The sequence below is a fragment of the Aplysia californica genome, unplaced genomic scaffold (genome assembly GCF_000002075.1).
Source record: "Aplysia californica isolate F4 #8 unplaced genomic scaffold, AplCal3.0 scaffold00023, whole genome shotgun sequence".
Lineage (NCBI taxonomy): Eukaryota > Metazoa > Mollusca > Gastropoda > Aplysiida > Aplysiidae > Aplysia > Aplysia californica.
The window spans coordinates 432,510-452,164 of NW_004797293.1; the positions used below are offsets into that span (position 1 = coordinate 432,510).

At 38.2% G+C, this 19,655-nt stretch overlaps 1 protein-coding gene across 1 annotated transcript in view; it reads right to left on the reverse strand.

Moving 5' to 3' along the window:
• Window positions 1-19,172, reverse strand: part of LOC101855996 (serine O-succinyltransferase) — a 24,009-nt gene extending 4,837 nt beyond the window's left edge. The window contains exons 1-9 of the mRNA XM_005090887.3: window positions 18,981-19,172; window positions 7,792-8,401; window positions 6,364-6,461; window positions 5,813-6,026; window positions 5,063-5,175; window positions 4,140-4,173; window positions 2,991-3,077; window positions 2,347-2,426; window positions 735-884 (exon numbers count right to left, since the gene is read on the reverse strand). Coding sequence (XP_005090944.1) covers window positions 735-884; window positions 2,347-2,426; window positions 2,991-3,077; window positions 4,140-4,173; window positions 5,063-5,175; window positions 5,813-6,026; window positions 6,364-6,461; window positions 7,792-8,241 — 1,226 coding nt within the window. The 5' untranslated portion in view covers window positions 8,242-8,401; window positions 18,981-19,172. The remainder of the gene's footprint in view (window positions 1-734; window positions 885-2,346; window positions 2,427-2,990; window positions 3,078-4,139; window positions 4,174-5,062; window positions 5,176-5,812; window positions 6,027-6,363; window positions 6,462-7,791; window positions 8,402-18,980) is intronic.
• Window positions 19,173-19,655: the final 483 nt, after the last annotated feature.

Below are 19,655 nucleotides of genomic sequence, written 5' to 3' on the forward strand. Positions count from 1 at the left end.
AAGGTCATATAAGTGCTGAAGAATAGATTATGTGTTACAAGACAGTAACATACACATGAAAGAAGGAGGGGAGATGAGGACGACAGATGTTCGATAGGAAAGAAGGAGCAAGCCATACCGCAGCACCCGCCAACCACCCACAGGGAATCCAAGGGAATCTCAAGTTAAAGTTTATTTACCTTTCAAACCTGCCTGAACAAGCTTATACAAAAAAACAACTCTAGAGGTCACCAGCATCACACACTGTTTCACCAACAGGATTTCCATAAGTAAGGGTAGGCTTGGTTAAGATAAAAATAGGCCACTGACATTAACTTATTAAGCTGAAGCCTCATTTTCCTTTCCATCAAGTAAAGTCTGAGCCAGCCTCAGTGTCTTTGAGCACGACAAAATAACCCCAGCTAAAAGAAACCCAAGGTGCTGCACAGTAGTAACCAGCAATAGCCTGTTTGGAGTGAACCTGTGTGTTTGTCTACAGATCTATGGATTTATGTACACAATAAATGTCATCATTATATTCCAAATTCTCCAACGAGGATCACTAAAGTACAATTGATCTTTATCATGACTTATTTACTATTATTATTATTATTATCATTATAATTATTACCATTACTATTATCATTGTGCTACACCTTGTAGTCCAAAAAAGTTATCCACGATCTACAACAGACACCATCTAATACGAATCTATCTTCAAGGAAAAGCATCATACAGATCATAGACATACTCACCGAGCCAGTTTCATCCCAACTTTCGGGTAAGGTCCGTCATAGTAGTGGCCCTTGTTCCAGTTGGGGTCGCACATGATGCACTTACGCTGTAGGTAACGCATGGCGATGGAGGATGGGTGTGACTGGGCGCACGAGGAGATGGTGATTAGCCTGGTAGTGGAAGTAAGTATATAAGTTTATTCAGTGTTTGAGGCAATTGGCCTATATCACATCACATAAAACACTCATATTATGTTGAGTGAAGTTTCCATAATGAAAAAAGTATAGGTTGTGCACGTATCTCATATCGAAGGTCAAACATTGCATATTTCTGTTACTAGGCGGAGTCAAGCTGGGAGGAAGTAACAATTTCCTCTAATGGGAAAAATTTGTACAATAAAAAATAAAGTGAAATTCACTTCGCTAGTAGTATTAGGGAAAAAATTGAAACGAAAAATTTGAGTAAAAAGGAGAAAAAAAGGAGAACATAACAGGCTTCTCTGGGGTAGCCGATAGGCACTTCCTCACTACACACAGAGGACACGAGTTTGATTTCCTTGTAGGGAAAATTTTTATCCACTGTCTCCGTCTTTCTACTGAGACACTGTATACCTCTCAGCCTGGATTGTCCTTGATAGACAAGGTCCAAGCCTGCTTTCTAAATTATATAAATTATGTTAATTGGGATGTAAAACACCAGTATTAAAACAGACAGACAGACACAGAAAGATACAACTCAATGAAAGTAAACACTGATCATTTTCTTAAAAGGTGCAGTTTTCTTGCTACCATGTCGATATCTTGAAGCTTTCAGCAAAGCTATAAGAGAGAAACACGCAGACAGGCTACCAGTAGTGCCCAAAGTCCAGAAGTAAGTTCAAGTATCTAATGGCAAAATTTGATTGAGGGTAAAAAATTTCTTGTTTAAGAAATATATACAGTCGAACCTGTCCTAAAAGCCACCAGTAAAAAACAGTCGTCTGTACAAACTGCCACTTCCAATTCAGCCTTTACTTTTTTTCACATTTTAATGAGATGACACTGCGCTTTTCTCCTTTAAATGGGAGGTTGTCTTAGACATTTACACAGTATTTTGTTTCATGCTTGTCTAAAGATCCTGACACATCAAAAGACTGAAGGGCAAAACTTGATAACAGAAAAAGTACAAACCTTCTTCGACTTATTTTACCCTAAAAATATAAGCCTTATTATATTCTCAACAACACAGATGCCAGCATGTCACAACCTCGGTGCTTTCTCGTCGTATCTCCCTTTTTTCAGCAGTGAAAACAGTTCATAACAAAGAATGAGCTTAAGAAGACATCACATTTTCAGTATAATGGAGATACGACAAGAAAGCTCTGAGGTCGCAATGTCCATCTAATTACAATTATTTGAGTTAGCCTCAGAAAAGGACTCTACGTCTGAAGTGACAATTTTGAGCCTGGAACCAAAGTCAAAGAATCATTCAGTCTAAAATCCATCCCACAAAATTAACAGAACACAAGAATAAAATAAAATCACATAGAATCATTTCTGAATTGTTTAATAAGAGAAATCTATTGCACCCAAAATAGTGTAGGCCTATTGTCCGTCTTTCGTTTTTTCGTTCAGGCGTGCAAAGCTTACTGACCTGCCAACTCTTTCAGGATAGGAGACAGCAGACTGCACAGACAGCATTCCTCCAAGAGATGACCCAACGGAACCGTAAAGCTATGGACAAAAAAACAGAAGGAAAAAATATAAATTTTTAAACTTTGTTTTTGTAAACTTTTAAGGCACTTACATTTTTACAACACAATTAAGTAATATAAATGCCGAAGATTAGAGGTGTTACAAGAGAGTAACAAATACATAAAAGGAGGGGGAAAGATAAGGACGATAGATGTTTGATAGTTAAGAAAGAGTAATTTTTTACCTAAGGAGAACATTCAACATGACTGTAAACTGAACATGGTGGAACAGTCTAAGAAAATGCCTGAAAATGTTTTTAAAAGTAAAATAATGAAAGTTGTAAATTGCAATTTTTTACAAATGCAAAGTGAAGGCAGTAAAACTTACATTTCACAGGTGTGTCAACTACATAGAGGATAATTTCCAAAACTTGTGGTCCTGAGAGGTTTACCTTTACTTCTTTAACTATCGGTACTGTGCAAATGCAATAACGGCACCTTCACATTCAAAATTTCATTACCTGTGGACGACTCTTGGAATAAAAAAGAGTAAAAGAAATGATAATGTATATTTTTACATGATAAAATATATATTTACACCCACCTTATCAATGCCCAGGTGGTCGAGCAGCATGAAAATGGCATTGACCATGTCTACCACACCGATGATGGGGAACGTTGTGCCATATGGCTGGGGAAGGTGAGGGGTTTGGGTTTGAGTAAAGAGAAACACATCCATATATACAAAATAATAGTCATTTAGTGGTGGGGAAGAGATAGACAGGTAGACAGACAGACAGACAGACAGACAGACAGACAGATGGACTGACAGACAGAAACAGCAGAATAAAACCTACTAGTTTTGTGTCCTATAATCATGAAAATAGACATGAACATGAAAGGAAAGCAACAACAAAAAAACGGTTGTATATTGTGAAGTTTTACTCCATTCACACTATTTAAATCATATAGGAGGCAAACTGCTTCCACCTTGCCGGTCTGTCTGGGCCAACCCGTGCCGTGATTTACAATTTTTAAAAAAAGGTTGATTAAACAACAAAGAGTGAATTACAAAGGTTTCCACAACACCACAGTGCTAAGGGTGGGTTAGAGTCCACAAACTCTCAAAGCAAACTTCTATGTAGCACACATTTCAACTGCTATAAGCCATTTCTGAAAATTGTTCAGCACTAGTGTTTCGGTTTAGTAAAGGTCAGGGGTTGTTGATTGTTGGTGACTAGTAGACTATCAAAAAAAATTTTTTTAATTGTCAGACTGGACAGGTGGTGCACTGTCATACCGAACAGAAACACTGCGATGGAAGATCGTCAAGGGGACAGGCACTGAAAATTGACAATAAAATATTTCAGTCCTTACTTCCCTTTGATTGAAAAGGAAACAAATATATTATCATGACAGGTTTGAGGGCGTTTTTCTCAGGTGCTACCTGTACTTTTATCATTTTCAAGCATCTATACATCTTTGATTTAGAGGGTACAAGTGTCCCCCCCCTTAAATTTTTTTTTTTTTTTTTTAATTTTGTTTTAATTTTAGTTTCAGTAAGAGTTTTACTGCAATTGCAACACAATAAGGTCATATAAGTGTCAAAGATTAGAGGTGTTACAAGAGAGTAACAAACACAAAAAAAGAGGAAGGAGAGATCAGGACAATAGACGTTTGATAGGAGAGAAGGAGCAAAGCACTCGCCAATCACCTGCAGATAATTCTATTTAAAAAATGTTCTTCTCTTTACCTTTCCTGTCAACACATTAATGGAAGAGGGTCCCCTGTCGAAAAGGAAAAAAGGATAAAGATCAGTTGATGTTTTTATTGTGTGTGTGAGTAAGAATAAAATACCAAACACTACAGAAGAATCACAAATTATATCTAGAACATTGAAAATAAAACCTTGTTCTCAAGGAAAGAAGGTTTTATATTACTAATACAGTCAAACTTGTCCAGTACGAAGCAAAATATACATCTAGTTGTTCTACATGAAATATATAATAGATTGTTAACCCTTTCAGCCCTAGACTGCAAGCAGATATAAAATAATCCGAGTGCCTAGCCACACAAACAACGGTGAGCGTGACCCAATCCCCAAACAGGCCTACTTGGGACAAAACATGCACAGAAAACAGTGTTTACTACACAGGACATTATTGATTATTTTGAAGATCTTTCTGAATTAGATGCTGGTAATATCGAGGATTACCCTGAGTGGGATATGGAATGGGATTCTGACAAAGATATGAATGAAGACGTGAATCGCTCAAGAGCTCAGGCAGAAAGGCACGGTAGCCTCAGGAGGTCAGGGGCTCAAAGGGTTAACTCTATCTCTGTGGGGGGGGGGGGGTAAACTCACTATGCCATGCCCCTTCTTTGGTAATAAATTTTAAAAATCACAAAAAGCGTCGCTAAATAGGTCATTATATCAAAACAAGTGAACCTATTTTGATAGTTCTTCATCTAATTAATGAAGTCTATATAAAAGAGACCTGTTTTTGGCAATTGTCGAAAAGTAATTTGATGTCAAAGCCGTCGTAAAGGAATGTGCCAGAGCCACTGTCAGCGACTCACTGGCACAGACCATGAACTGCTGAGAGCCGGGTTGCCGAAAATAAAATTGTTGTTATTGATTCCGAAAATAAAGAGTTAAGATTAGTCTGCACTTACGAAGTGCCGTAGCATCCACCAAGGTTGTTGGGGCAGATAACAAAGAATTTGTTGGTGTCCACGGCACAGCCAGGGCCCACAAACTTCTCCCACCAGCCCGGACGCATGTTGTCCTAGAAACACACACAGGGAAAACAGTCTGAACCCTATCTGTGCGTGTGTGTGTATGTGTGTGTGAGTGTTTATGTGTGTGTGTGTCTGTGTGTGAGGGTTTGTGTGCGTGTGGGTGTGTGTTTGTGTGTGGGTGTGAGTGTGTGTGTTTGTGTGTATGTGTTTGAGTGTGTATGTGTGCATGTGTGTGTTTGTGTGGGCGTGTGTGCGTGTGTATGTATGCGTCTGTGTGTGTGTGTGTGTGAGTGTGTGTGTGTGTGTGTCTGTGTGTGTGTGTGTGTGTGTGTGTGTGTGTGTGTGTGTGTGTGTGTGTGTGTCTGTGTGTGTGTGAGTGTGTGTGTGTGTGTGTGTGTCTGTGTGTGTGTGTGTGTGTGTGTGTGTGTGTGTGTGTGTGTGTGGGTGCATGGGTGCGTGTGTGAGTGTGTGAGGGAGGTGAAACACTAAACCAATGTGTCTGCATCTGAACAAATCAAGATTTATCTTATGTTTTATTTTACTTTATCTTATTTTATTTTATCTATCTTATTTCATCTAATCTAATCTTATCTTACTATTTTAACTTATCATATCTCATCTTATCATATATCATCTTCTCTCATCTTATCTTATTTTATCAAATCTTATCTTATCCTATCTTACCACGGAGCTGCGAGCGTGCGAGCTGGCAGAGAGGCCCGCCAGGATCACCACGGCGTTGCTGCGGTCCTCGTTGAGCTCGCCCCAGGTCTCATAAGCCACGTCGAGCCGCGGCAGTTTGCCCTCGTTGAGGCTCAGGGAGAAGGGCTGCTCCGAGCTGAAAAGCTTGTATCCCTTGGTGATGTTGTCATACTCTGGCTCTGGTCCAGAGGTTTTGCTGAAGAAGTAATTAGTAGTACTTGAAGGAGTTCGTAAAGAAATGAACACAAGTATAAATAAATATGAATGGGTATTTTAATAACAACAATTATAATAAATGGATTTATATATCGAATATAAACACTTTACAGCATGTCCTAGGTGCTTTGTGTGTGTGTGTGTGCGTGTGTATGTGTGCGTGTGCATGCGGGTGCATGTGTGTGCGTGTGTGCATGTTTGAGTGTGTGTGTGGCAATGGTATGTATGAATGGTTGTGTTTGTGTGTGCCTGGGGGGAGGAGGGGGGGAGGTAGTTAAGAAGTCTTTTACTTTTTTACTTTTACTCAGGACACTCACACTCTAGTCAGGCAAGGGAAATCTGTCTCTAGACCCTTGAAAGCCTTCTGGTTGTTGCAAAGCTCAGAGATGTATTCATCTCCTGTCGGGGTTTCTACCTGAAATTGAGTGATGAAAAGTTTACAGCAAAGGAATTTTTGGCATCGAATGGGCAGGCAGACACAAAAACAGCATACAACGTGGTCTCAACATACATAGTAACAACAAAAATGGACACTGATTAATAAGAAGCATATATAATATACACCATACCTGTCATGAAGTGCCAGAAAAGAGAAAGACAGAGTTGAACAAGATCAGGAAGGAACAGCACAAGTAGGATGTATCAGTGGTGCCCTCCGACCTCCAGCAAAGCACAACAAGCAGATAAAAAGAGAGTACCATGTGGGCTAAAAGTAGAAAATCTATACATCAAAGTATTGTAAAAATTTCAAAAGACTTGTGTACAAGTACTATAAATGAATGAAATCAAAATCCCAAATATGAAAGAATAAAGTATCAGAATATCAACATGATAAAATTAAAAATCAATACTTTTTAACCCAGACTGCAGTAAAAGAAAACTACTCTTATATGTTTTTACATGATCAATAATGAAGCTAACAGTATTTTATAAACACCACTTTAAAATGGAATTAAACAGGATTTTGTACAACAATGATTAGGCCTACACTTTAGAGCAGCAGTAGTTAAAATTTTAGAACCCATGTCCCTGAGCTTCAGATGGTAAACTCCCAGATTCAGAACCTTTCACACCAAAACTTGCGCTTTAGAAATTTTCGACAAGTTACAAGACAATATGAATTTCCTTAGTTTGCCCGCCCATTTTTTTGTATGCGTACCAAAAAAAACTTGCTTCAATTCTACGGCTATGAAAGTTGAAGTAATGTACTGTAAGTGTTTTGATGATCTAGCACCACAATATCTTTCTTTTTAAAAACTGGAGGTTCAACTTTTTCCCCAACAGCTTCCTTTGAGTAAAATTGCCTTCCGCTGTATCATTTAAGAAAGGCACCTACACTGACCACATTTAAAACTGGTCTGAAGACCTTATTCTATTCTTATATTTAGCTAGTCCGATTCCTCTTCTAAAAACAAGCGTGTTCAGCAGCCACAGTGATGTTTTTTTCAGGTATGTGTTTTTTGTCAGAACATGATATACTACAGGCGCCTGTATTTGAAAGGATTGTTGCGCAATAAATGAACAGGTACGCATAAAACATATCATTGTGTAAGCTGTTGAAACGTTATTTTGTTGTGTGAAACATCTACAGCCACCAGGAAGTGGGTGCTATAGAGCTGATCTTGACTATTACTATTATTGTTATCAAGAATCTGTAGACAAAGTGAAACTAGACTGACTATTACTATTATTGTTATCAAGAATCTGTAGACAAAGTGAAACTAGACAGACTCCCAGCTCCTGACCTGAGGTAGAGGGGAAGTCACACCAGCCTCATGCTTCTGCTGCCGGCTGCCGTGTGACAGAGTGGAGAAAGGTCGGCCAGTACCGTTGCTGCGTAGATGCTGAGAAAAAACTCCTCCTGTGTTGCTTCTCAACATCCTATCCCTCTGCGACTGTCGATGGCTCAAAGTCGCCACAACTTGCTTCGATGACGTTGACATGGCGAGGGATGAAAGGACAACAACTTGCGGGGAAGAAACAGACGAAGGGGAGCTAGCTGTGACCTTTCGTGCAGCAGCTGCGGCTATCTTTGGGTGGGCGCCACGACTGTAGGAATTTTTACCCCGCCCTCTAGAATTAGAAAGCGATGCCATGTTCTGTAAGGCACGGTACTGGAAGTGGATATCATTTGAATGCTGCCTGGCCAGTCTGAGAAGTACCGAGACGGCACTTGGGGACCGTAAACTCACCATTTCTGTGGGTTAAGGTAGTGGATGGCTGAAACGAAACAGCGACTATGAGTGCTGGCACTTTGACAAGTTTTGATTGTTACTGGGAAGCACCGGTACAAGAGTTACTGTACATCAACAAAGATGCACCTGGGACAGCTCTTGAGACTGCTCAGTACATTTTCTGAAAGTGAAAAAAAAATATGGAAGCAAATTTTAGTTTATACAACAACAAAAAAAATTTTAAAAAAGAAAGCCACAAAATTTAATATCGTCATTGCGCTAGCAAAATGGCACATCTCATTTTTACTGATTTTGAGATAAAAGGAAAAAACTGTCTAGACTATTATTATCTAACGATGGTAAAATTTGCCATGCATGTTTCTTTTGTGACTGCCAGCGCATTTTGGTTATGGTTTTACCAAAAGATAAAGATAGTACCACTAAACAAGACATTAGGCTAGTTACATTTTGGCACAACTCTGAGTTATGCCACTTTGCTAGTGCAGTGACGATATGTTGAGTAAGAAGTGAAAATGTGAAAATAACTCTTTCACTGAAAGAACAGCAGCTTCTTTTCAGAGCCGTAGCCACAAATGTGCAGCTTCATCAGCTCTTCTGCCTTAGTTTAAAAGATAAACACAATTGTTTGTCTTTTTAGCTTGACTGTGTCAACAACAGATAAGTATATTCCAAGGAGGTTAGAAATAGAATCTCTTTTGTACATTTTGATTACAGTCGCAACTCTCTAAGATAGCCACCAATTGTTGAGGAGAAAAGTGGCCGTATTAGTAAGGTGGCCATCATTCACTGTGTCTTTATAATGACAAAAAAATACTCGAAGGAAGAAATGGGAAGTGGCCATTTATACAAGTGATCGTCTTATACAAGTGGCCGTTAGACCAGGTTCGACTGAATACACATGATGAAGAGATGAGTGCTGGCTTCCTCAAGGTTCTCTTTTTGTGTAATAGCAAAATACACAGATGATAAAACAGTGAACTGAAAGAAGCCACCATGAGTCCTAAAACAATGCTAGTAAAGTCTAATTCAGGAAAAGAATTAAACTGTATTCAGAAAATTTAAAAATTTGGCAGTGAAAGAGTTAGGAGCGGGAAACTATTTAACTCTATTAGGCTAACATTTACCTGCAGTGTCAAGTTTCCTGCAGTATGGCGTGAAAAGATACCAATTCACCACATAATTTGAAACGACAAGTGCATCCCTCAGTATAGCAATGCTCTATTTGAACTTATATCGAAACACCATCCAACAGTAATTAAAACTATTTTCGAAAGTGCAACCCAAGATGAATCATAAAAAACACAGTCCTTGTCAGACACTCTTGAGCTGCTACCATAACTCCAGTATGAAAACAGCAAAATGCATCACGGTAAGTGTGTGTCAAAACTATACAGCACTGATGCTATGCTGAATCATTGTAGTCATCTCATAGGTCTGGTCTGCACACAGATAAGGTAAGCCTACTATTCAGGTCCAGATAAGGTCCTACATTTCAATTTAACTCTTTTGATTCCCGATTGTCACTTCAGAGGCAATTTTGGCTCCACATTTCTGTGGATCGTCACTTAAGTGTTGCTTTTGGTTCCGCATTTCAGTGGATCATCTCGCCACTGAATTAGTGTTTTTGGTTCTGTGTTTTAGCAGACCGCCGCTTTAAAAGCGACGTTTTGGGAACAATAATTTTGCCAGCTTTATTTCTACTTATTTTCATTATAAAAGTGTGATTTTCTGTCCAAGTACAAATAGTGTGAGTGTTCAAATAAATTCATCAATATATGACTGAATACTGAATTGTAGATATTTTAATGTAGCACCCTCAACTGAGGTGCCGTAAAAAAATATCCATTTATCAGGAATACAAGTTGAGATATTTGCAAATGAAGGAGGTGGGGGTCACCTGCTTTCAGATGTAAAATTTATAAGAAAATGGTCAGCAAAGATAAGTCATTTTCTTAGCTTGAGAGTCAGTGGAAATTTAAAATTTACATTTTTTGTGCCTTTAACTTTAATCAACGTTTTTCATTAAAATCACACAGAAATGTGTTCTTTAATTCTTTGCCTACTGAAAGGGTTAATTTGTTATCATCCTACTATGCAAATGACAGACAGTAGGTCATAACAAACAATTCCAAACATTGCAGTTGAATTAAAATATTATCCTGACAAATATGATTAATGTTAGTTCATTAACATAAAACATGAATAAACTATGTCGTAAAGCAAAGCATTGGTCATTACTATAGTATTGTTCGTATCGTTTGAGCTTTTGTTGTCATAAGTGGGTGGCTAAAAGTGTGTGCTGACGTCTCTAAAGCACTAAATAAAGACGAAAAAAAATATTTTAAAATGGTGTTGTATAGAGGATGATGAAAAGATTAATATAAGATGGGAAGAGACATACAAGATATAGTACTTTATTTGTCCCAGTGGGAAATTTTCTGTGGCTGCAAGGGAAGAATGGGAAGAATTCATGTATACATTCATGTAGGCCCTACGTAGAATTTAAATTGTTACCACTTTAACAAAATAGTCAAATATGAAGAGGAAAAAAAAGTTTATTATAAAAAAAGTGTCAGATCAGATGCATCTCTCAAACCACAAGCAGGAATTTATCACAAATTTTGAAAATAACATGTGAGGCAGCGTGGTGAAATCACAAGCTCGTCAAAATAATCAATGAGAAGATCCTGGCATTTTCTGTAGGTTTGTGATTTTTTTATTGAATTTTTGTTTTTTGGCTCAACACCTTTGATGCCTATTAAAGAACACATTTCTGTGTGATTTTAATGAAAATCGATTAAAGTTAAAGGCACAACAAATGTAAATTTTTCATTTCCACTGACTCTCAAGCTAACAAAATAACTAATCTTTGCCCGCCATTTTCTTACAAATTTCACCTCGGAAAGCAGGTGACCCCCACCTCCTTCACTTGCAAATACCTCAATTTGTATTCAAAATACATGGATATTTTTTTATCCAAAGCAAGATAATGAACAAGCTTTAAGATGATACCAATAACTCTACATGCCCAAAAATTGACGAGAGCCGTGCTGTGCCACATATTATGAGGGAAAGACAGAAAAAAAGAAGGTACAAAAAATGTTTGTATCTTTACCCACACTTTCTTTTTGTTCTTAGACTCACATCTTAGCCAGCAAAAATAAAAACCCACATGCTCAAATCAACAGAGGTGACTAGATTGGAATCAAAACTTCAAAATTCCACTCTTCAAAATGAATACCATCAAGCCCACTAACATCCATATCAATTTTTTTAAAATAAAATAAACCATTTCTCATACAATGTAGGCCCATTAATATGAATATTCACTATAAACATTACACAATTTCTACAAGTGACCGTTCGCACTGGTGACTGTCTTATACAGATGGCCGTTACAGCGAGCAGGTTTGACTATAATAACAATAGCAGCAGTTAATTGTGATGTCGGTTTAGTCTAGATTCCTAAATGGTACAAGACATTCATAAATAAAAATATGTAACAGTTCTGACTTTGATAACAGTTTTAAGAGTTTTAGGGGTTTTGTGCTGAAGTTAGCAGTGTTACAAAAGACTAACATACAAAGGAAAAGAGGATAAGAGTCAAATTTTGGTAAAAGTTTAACAACTTTTGCACCACAAATATGTCATATAGGAGCCAAAGATTAGAGGTTTACAAGAGTGTAACATACAAAGAACAGGAGGAGGGATAAGGATGAAAGATGTTTGATAGGAAGTAAGGAGCAAACCACACCAGAGCACTTCCCCCGCCAACCACTCACTCAGGCAAAGATCTATAGACCATTAGCAAAGCAAACATAATAAATCATTCTTAAAACAATTAAATGATGCGCAGTATAGAGGCACGGCCATGCTGCAACAGACAACAGTAACAAACACTCCTGGCATCTGACTGGGAACGCACTAATAATTAAGGTATGGCCACCTGTTGCCAACAAACAGCAGTATCAACAGCTTCATTTACAAACACCATAAATATCCAGTGGGTCGGAGAATAAAAAAAATAACAAAGAGACTGAAGACACAATGATGCCCAACCCCCTACCCCACCCCCACCTCCTTTGCATGTCTACATAGGCGGGAGAATAGCACACACTCACAAGATCAAGATCAGCGATACCAGCAGATGCACAAAAGTATGAGATTTATTTGGGTGTGTTTTCTCTACCGCACTTCTTCTTCCCTTCTTCCTCTCACATAACGCTGGGTCAACGGCCTGTATCCTGAGTAATGGAGCATTCATTTTTTTGTTTTTTTGTTTGAGTAAAGAGAAGGATATTAACACAATAACGGTCAGTTAGTGCAGGGAAAGAGTAAGACAGAAAAACAAAAACAACAGATGGAAAGAAAAGAAGCAGGATCTACCAGCCGCGCCCTCCAAACATCCGCAATGAAGTATTCAACACTTAGGCCTACATAACCAAAGAGGGCTCCCACATGAGTAAACGTTCTAATGCCGACAAACAAACAGCCCTCACACACACTCATTTCTGAGAAATAAACACCTCTTTAGTTCAGCTTATTAAGAGGTTTTTTTGGCACTAGCAAAACAATTAGGTCACATGCCCAAGATTAGAGGTGCTACTAGAGAGTAACATGAAAATAAAAGAAGTAGGAGAGATAAGGATAAACAATGTTTGATCAGAAAGGAGCAAACGACACCAGAGCAACTGCTAACCACTCAGTTAAGCACCTCTAAATTTCAAAAGGAAAAAGTAAGAAACATAAATGAGAAAGGTGATTGTTCCGCAAAAAAAAAGCCACATGAAGAAAAAAGAACAAAGCTTCCCACCCATACACAAAAGTTTCAGTAAGAGTTTTTATGGTACTTGCAACATAATTAGGTCAAGTAAGTGTGAAGATCAGAGGTGTTACGAGAGAGTAAGATACACAAAAAAGAAGAAGGAGAGATAAAGACGATATATACGTTTGATAGAAAAGAAGGAGCAAACTATACCAGAGCACCCACCAACCACCCACATACCTAAAGGAGAAGCACGCTCAATTACTGAGCTCAGAGTGTCACAACACCAAAATGAGACAAGTTCAATAACACATAAAAGGGTTATCTTAAGAAGAAACATACCCTTTAACAGTTTGTGGAAGATGGGTGTGGTTTGCTACTGCTTTCCTTTCAAACATCAATCGTCCTTATCTCTTCTCCTTTTTTTGTATTTTGTTACTCTCTAGTGACGCCTCTAATCTCCGTCACTTATATGATCTGATTGTGTAGAAAGTGCCATAAAATTCTAACTAAAACTAACAATAAACTAAAAACCCTTGAACGTCAGAGACGAGTCAAAACTATAATACATCAATGGACTCGGAAGGGTACATATAAAATGTAATGCATTATAAAATCATCAAGACATCAAGACACAACTATCAAGTTACTCTTCATGTACTACTTTCAGGCAGCGACTGGCAGTAAGCCTTCATGCAATCTTTCCAACTTTTCATCAACAAATCGCAATTGGATTCAGGCAGACTACACAGATAAAAAAAGGGAGAAAGATTGAAGCAAAATTATTGAAAAACAAACCATGCTAAATATTGGGAAAATAAAGTCGAGTCACAATCAGTTTAAAAAGAGAGACATTCATTTGACTTCTGTTCAAAACATGAGCAGTAGTAACATAAAATCCCTTCTAAATACCATTATAATAAATATAAAGCTCTTTCCCTTAATTGAATACAGTCATTCCTCCTTTTGTTTTAGTAGAGGTTTTACGCCGCTCGCAACTGCATAAGGTCATATGAGCGCCAGGGGGCTGGTGTCAACAGAGAAGTACTTACAGGGAATCAGACTTACTCTGCTCACCTCTCTAGCTTCAACAGCACACAGTCTGCTTCAACTATCAAGGCACCCCGGAAATAGCGGGTCACAAGAGAGTGACAAACATACAAAAGAAGTACAGGAAAATGACGATAGAAAAGATTAGGAAAGAAAAAACAGCAGTTCCCTGTTGCAGTTCAGGTACACTTATGAGCATGACATTGTTGGATCAGCCCATTTAACTACTGTGTATTAAAACGAGAAATGTCCCCCCCTTCGGGAATGGCCTAAAGACACTTCAGTGAGTGGCACCCCTCCGCGGGGTAAGTCATTCTTCAAGGTTCTTTCTCTTCCTTGAAAAGGATGTGTAATGAACAGCAATGGGAACAGGAGGAGGAAAATAGTCCTGAGGTCATGAGGTACAAAGGTACAGCAGAGTCAAACCATCAGCTCCACAACAACAGCAGCAATGGTATACATGGTCTTCGGTTGGGTAGTTGGGGTTTTTTTTTTCATAAACTGGTTTATCAGCTCTCTCTCATAATTTTCTATAGAAGGAGCATAATATCTGTTTGTATTTTTTTGGGGGGGTACTGTACCGTGTTCTGATTCCGTGCAGAACATTGGTACATTATGAAAAGAAAGTGTCAATGTAGTACTAGTAGTCTGTTAGAGGTAGCTTGCTCAGAACAACACACAAAAACCCTTCCAAAAAAACAGAGGAACATTATTCAGGCTGATCCCATGAGAAGAAATAAAAGATACCCCAACAACTGACTTTAGTGTTTCCTATTTCCATTTACTACTGTCAGGACGTCATGCATGAGCGAGTCTCATAACCCAGAAGGGAGAGGGCCATAATACAACAGACTGCTGAGCTGAAGCCTACCTATAAACTCCCCTTCCTCCCAGACTACTTTTTTTATATTTCAAAGATGGTGCAAAACAATTTTAACGTAAATTCCATGATGAAAACACATATTCATTTTCCACGGTTAGCAATGACACAGTCATCCTTCTATGGGGTGCTTTTTTCTCTCTTTTTTTTTCCCATTCCTTGTTTTTGACCTACTGTAACTTGACAGAAAACGTAATGGAGGGCCAAAATTCCTTTCAAGAACATACATTTTACTACATGGGATAGTATGAACACCTCAACCAAAAAAAGGATAATATACACAATGCTTCTCATGATACAATACATTACTTTGTCTTAGTAAAATGTGAAAATTGCTTCACTGTTTGGAAGTTCTCTGTCTTCATACATATTATATAGGACAGTGGAACTGTTTATCTGAGACCAGTGCCAATACATGAGAAAGTTAAAAAGCCCTGAACAACGGAAGAGGAAGAATATGCAATATGCGCAGCTCATTCTTTTTCTTTAAATATATTATATAAAATTACATCCTTTCTTGTAAAAGTCAGCAGAGACGCTGCGGTGTGTGGGAAGTTAGAACACACCAGCCCTTGGTATATGATACTCAAACAAAATGCAAACATAATATTATCATAGTAAGAGTAACAACGGCTGTTAAATATGCTGAAAATGACAGGATGAAACATATGATACTGAAGTTGGTATTGCACAGTGGAAACATTTTAATTGCATAGCTGAGTCAGATAAACACACATGATGATAAAAGATACCTCTGCATGCATGGTACCACAAATTATAAATAAACTTTTTTTCAAAATCCCGCTCAGCAGTAGCCCTTTCCTACTTTGCAGCCTCAGAAAGGAAACGACAGTCTGAATATTTCCCTGAACACGAGTGTCACATCACGAGAAGGCTTTCTCACAGCCTGATAACACCAGATGTTGAAAACTAAAGTCATGAACCCTCCGTTCAGAACAAGCAATGATTGTCGTAATTTACAAGTGTGACCTGTGACCTAGATCAGATTGCAGTCTATAGATGACCCTTGAGTAGGACAAGAACAGAGACAACTTGGGGAAGACAATGGGGGAAGGCCAGGTCAAAAGTTGATTAAGAGCAGAGGGTCAGTGCAGTATATTACAAACAAAAAAAACCCCTCAGATGACCAATGTGATCAGAGAAAAGGCATTCAAGGTTTACTTTGCACTACAACTATGAAATCTTGTTAGAAAGCAAGCATTTCCTTTCTGGATTCAACCACACAGAGCAAGCTCTTAAATCTTGTAAGTTACTCTTCATTTCACAACAGATCAACTCAATAGCATCTTTGCTGTTTCAATCATACATTCCCTATAGCATTCCTCAGAAGGTATGAGTCAAGATGAAAAAGTCTAAATTAAGCATATAAAATGAAACAACTTAAAAATGCTCTTTGAAGCCTTCAAAACCTCTCCTTATTTGTTTAAGTCCATTCAGAAAAATTTAAAGTGTAAACAGTCGTAGGCCTAAACAAATAAATCCTCAGGCCAGTAAGAGAAGAAAGTTTAGCCATAGGTTTTTAAAAATATTGTGAGACATCGTGGTCAAAATAATGAAATCAAAGAACATAGCATTTTTCCCCATAGAGAGTAATTTTTTTTCAAATTTGTATATTTTCCATTTATAAACATATTTCAGTGTGGATGATATTGAATAAAGTTGATTAAAATTAAAAGCACAAAAAATGACAAATGTTCGTAGCCTTTGATACACACTGAACAAAAACATCAAGTACCAACTGAACATTAAGATGAATGGTCTTAACAACTCCATGAGGCCAAAAACAGTCTCCTGCCCCAGAAGACCCAACCTTACTTTTACTTTTACTTTTTTCTTCCGCTTGTACCCTGGGGTGTCGCGGGGAGACACAGGTGTCTGTCTGCAGCAAGTCGTGTGGCCTGTAGGAGGGACATCCCATGATCTTTAAGGGTGTCTGCCACAGATTCACTCCATCGTCGCCTTGGTCTTCCTCTGGCTCTCCATCCAGAATATTTAATGTTGTATGCTCTCAGAGCTGGATGGTTTGAGGGCATCCGCGTGAGGTGTCCGAACCACTTGACCTTTTGTTTTTCAATGTGTGGTAGGACTGGTGTTGCTCCCACGGTGTCCCTTATGACTTCATTTTTAATTTTGTCTCTTCTTGTTTTGTTGACCGCTCTTCTTAAGCATTTCATCTCGCATGTGACCAGTTTCCTCTCTAGGGCTTTTGTTAGAGTCCATGTCTGGCACTGATATGTGAGCGTTGGGAGGAAAATGGCGTTGATGAGCTTGAAGACCCAACCAAATAACTAAAATAATTACTCTTAAAACTTTATAAAAGTACTCTTATAAATATTATGATTTGCTTAAATTTTGTCGATAAACTCAAACGCCCAGGTGACCATTGGCGTTGTCAAGTGGCGTAGATTAATGTGATTCAAACGCTTAGATGCCGTCATATTGTCACTTAGGTGGTTGAATCACGCACATTTTGGAAGATGTAAACCGCCTCTTGATGTCCAGTAGGATAACTTATATGTAATATAAGCTTTTCTTTTATAAAGTTAGTCCATTGTCCTAGATCAATATATCAAGGCTGCTCTTGGCCCACATGGGCAAATAAGCTGGGGCTTATTGGCCCACATATATAGGTCATTTAATGCGTCGTTGATTTTTCAATGTATTTCATACGTGGTGTTGTCCCAGCTTGTTCTCTTTTATTTTTTCTCACTTCATCCCTTCTTGTTAATGTTTTCTTGAGGAATTCCATCTCGCACACATTTCTACAGATTTGATTGTTTGTCAGCGTGTTCCTGCAGTTCAGTGTTATTGTTATGCAGTAGACTTTGATCGCCTGCAAACAGTATTCTATTTAGAATTTAGGTTCTCCGGATTGGGATTGCTTCTTTCGTCAAACAATATATTAACCGTATAAATTGAGTTATTTCTTCGTTTACTCTATATTTAATACTGTGTTGGATAACAAGATGAAGATGTATACAACTTCTTAGATACTCGACTATTGTTCATCTTTTTATTTTTAGCATTTAGATTGGAAAACTATACATTCTCAATTTAAAATATTCGATTGACGGACTTTGTGGATTTGGGAGAGGGGAGAGAGACCAAACACAGGGGAGATAACTCGCAATTTTGTGGGCAAATTATAAATGTTCAAGGGGAAATTGTATGCCCCTGTGGACCAATAAGCACGCCGTTATATCATAGATTCATATAGGTACGAGTATAAGAAATAAAAACACTTGGCGGTTGAATCACATGGCTAGCGATTTACAGTCGCTCAGGTTTTAGATCTAAATCTATCCAGAGGTCTAGATCTAGATCTAGATTAGTTGTTTATTTTTATCTTATGAAGCAGAAGACATCAAACTTTCAATAGATCCAAAAACAAAAATTTCATGGAAAGTCACTTTTTTGCCTTTCGAGCCTCGCAGCTGATAATAATAGCACACTGCGTCTTACGACTGATATGACCGGGGAGAGAGATAGACTGAATCTAGATATCTAGATCTAGTCTAGATTCTAGTCAAAGTCAAATGTTATGAAACAGAACAAGAAGCATCGTGAGATCATGTCTAGCACCGCCTACCTTCACTTTCACTGGCTTGCATGACCAGCTCACTTTCTATCTCAATCTGCATGAAATTGAAAGACTTGGCCTTGCTCAGTCAACTTTTATTTCAAATGATTGTTTAAATTAGAATCTAGCCTGTAGTATGATAGCCCTCGACAATAGGAAATGTACCTATCCTTGACCTTACCAGACTGATCCCTCTTCAAACCCAAACAATCACAATGACAAAGCAAAAAATTTGCACATGTAGATCTACTGATAGATCTAGCATAGCACCACACTGGACCACACAGTGATACACACACAGTCACGAAATGGCACAAATTAAGACACAGTGCCGCAGTTCGAGGCCATGTACAATTAATTAACTGACTGCAAATGGCCAAAATTTAAACAAAACATTTTAAAAAGGCAATACAATGATGAAATAAAAACAATTCGCTTGGTACCGTTCTCAGTACTTCGGGTTTCCAAGAATTCAGTTCAGGAGGACAAGGACCGTACCCTCAGGCAACCAGTTCAGCTCAGTCTTCTATCGATCTCTCTATCTATCTATAGCACTGCCTTACGTGCCTTGTAGTTGTAGCGGGTTGTAGCCTTGTAGCACAGACAGACCTGGCCTTCCGGATTTAACCTTCGTGTTTACGCTTTTCGAAAGTCGGCAAAAGGTCAACGGTCAAAGGTTAGCAGTGTGCCACCAGGTCAGGTCAAGGTGCACGACAGCGACACATGATTAAAATCTCAAGTTTCTCTCCTTAGTTTAGCGCAGTTGCAATGCAGATTTTACAGACTTGACTTATCATAATAAGCGTCATATAGGCCTAGATCTCTAGATCTAGATGTAAGCATGACGAAATCTGATGAGCCAATAAAAAAAATTCATTTTAACCCTCTGCTGATCTATCAGAGAATAGAGAATTAATCATAGATTCATAGATAGATAATCTGCTGGATATACACTGGAGATTCTCTGGAATTAGAACCGCTGAGAAAAAAGAACGTTATGAAGTAAGCACGAATTTTAATAAAAGAAAAATAAAACTTCCATTTTAGTGATTTTCATTTCAATTTAATTACCCCAAAAAAAATTTAAGTAAAGGGCCTTTTAATTTGTTTATATCTTT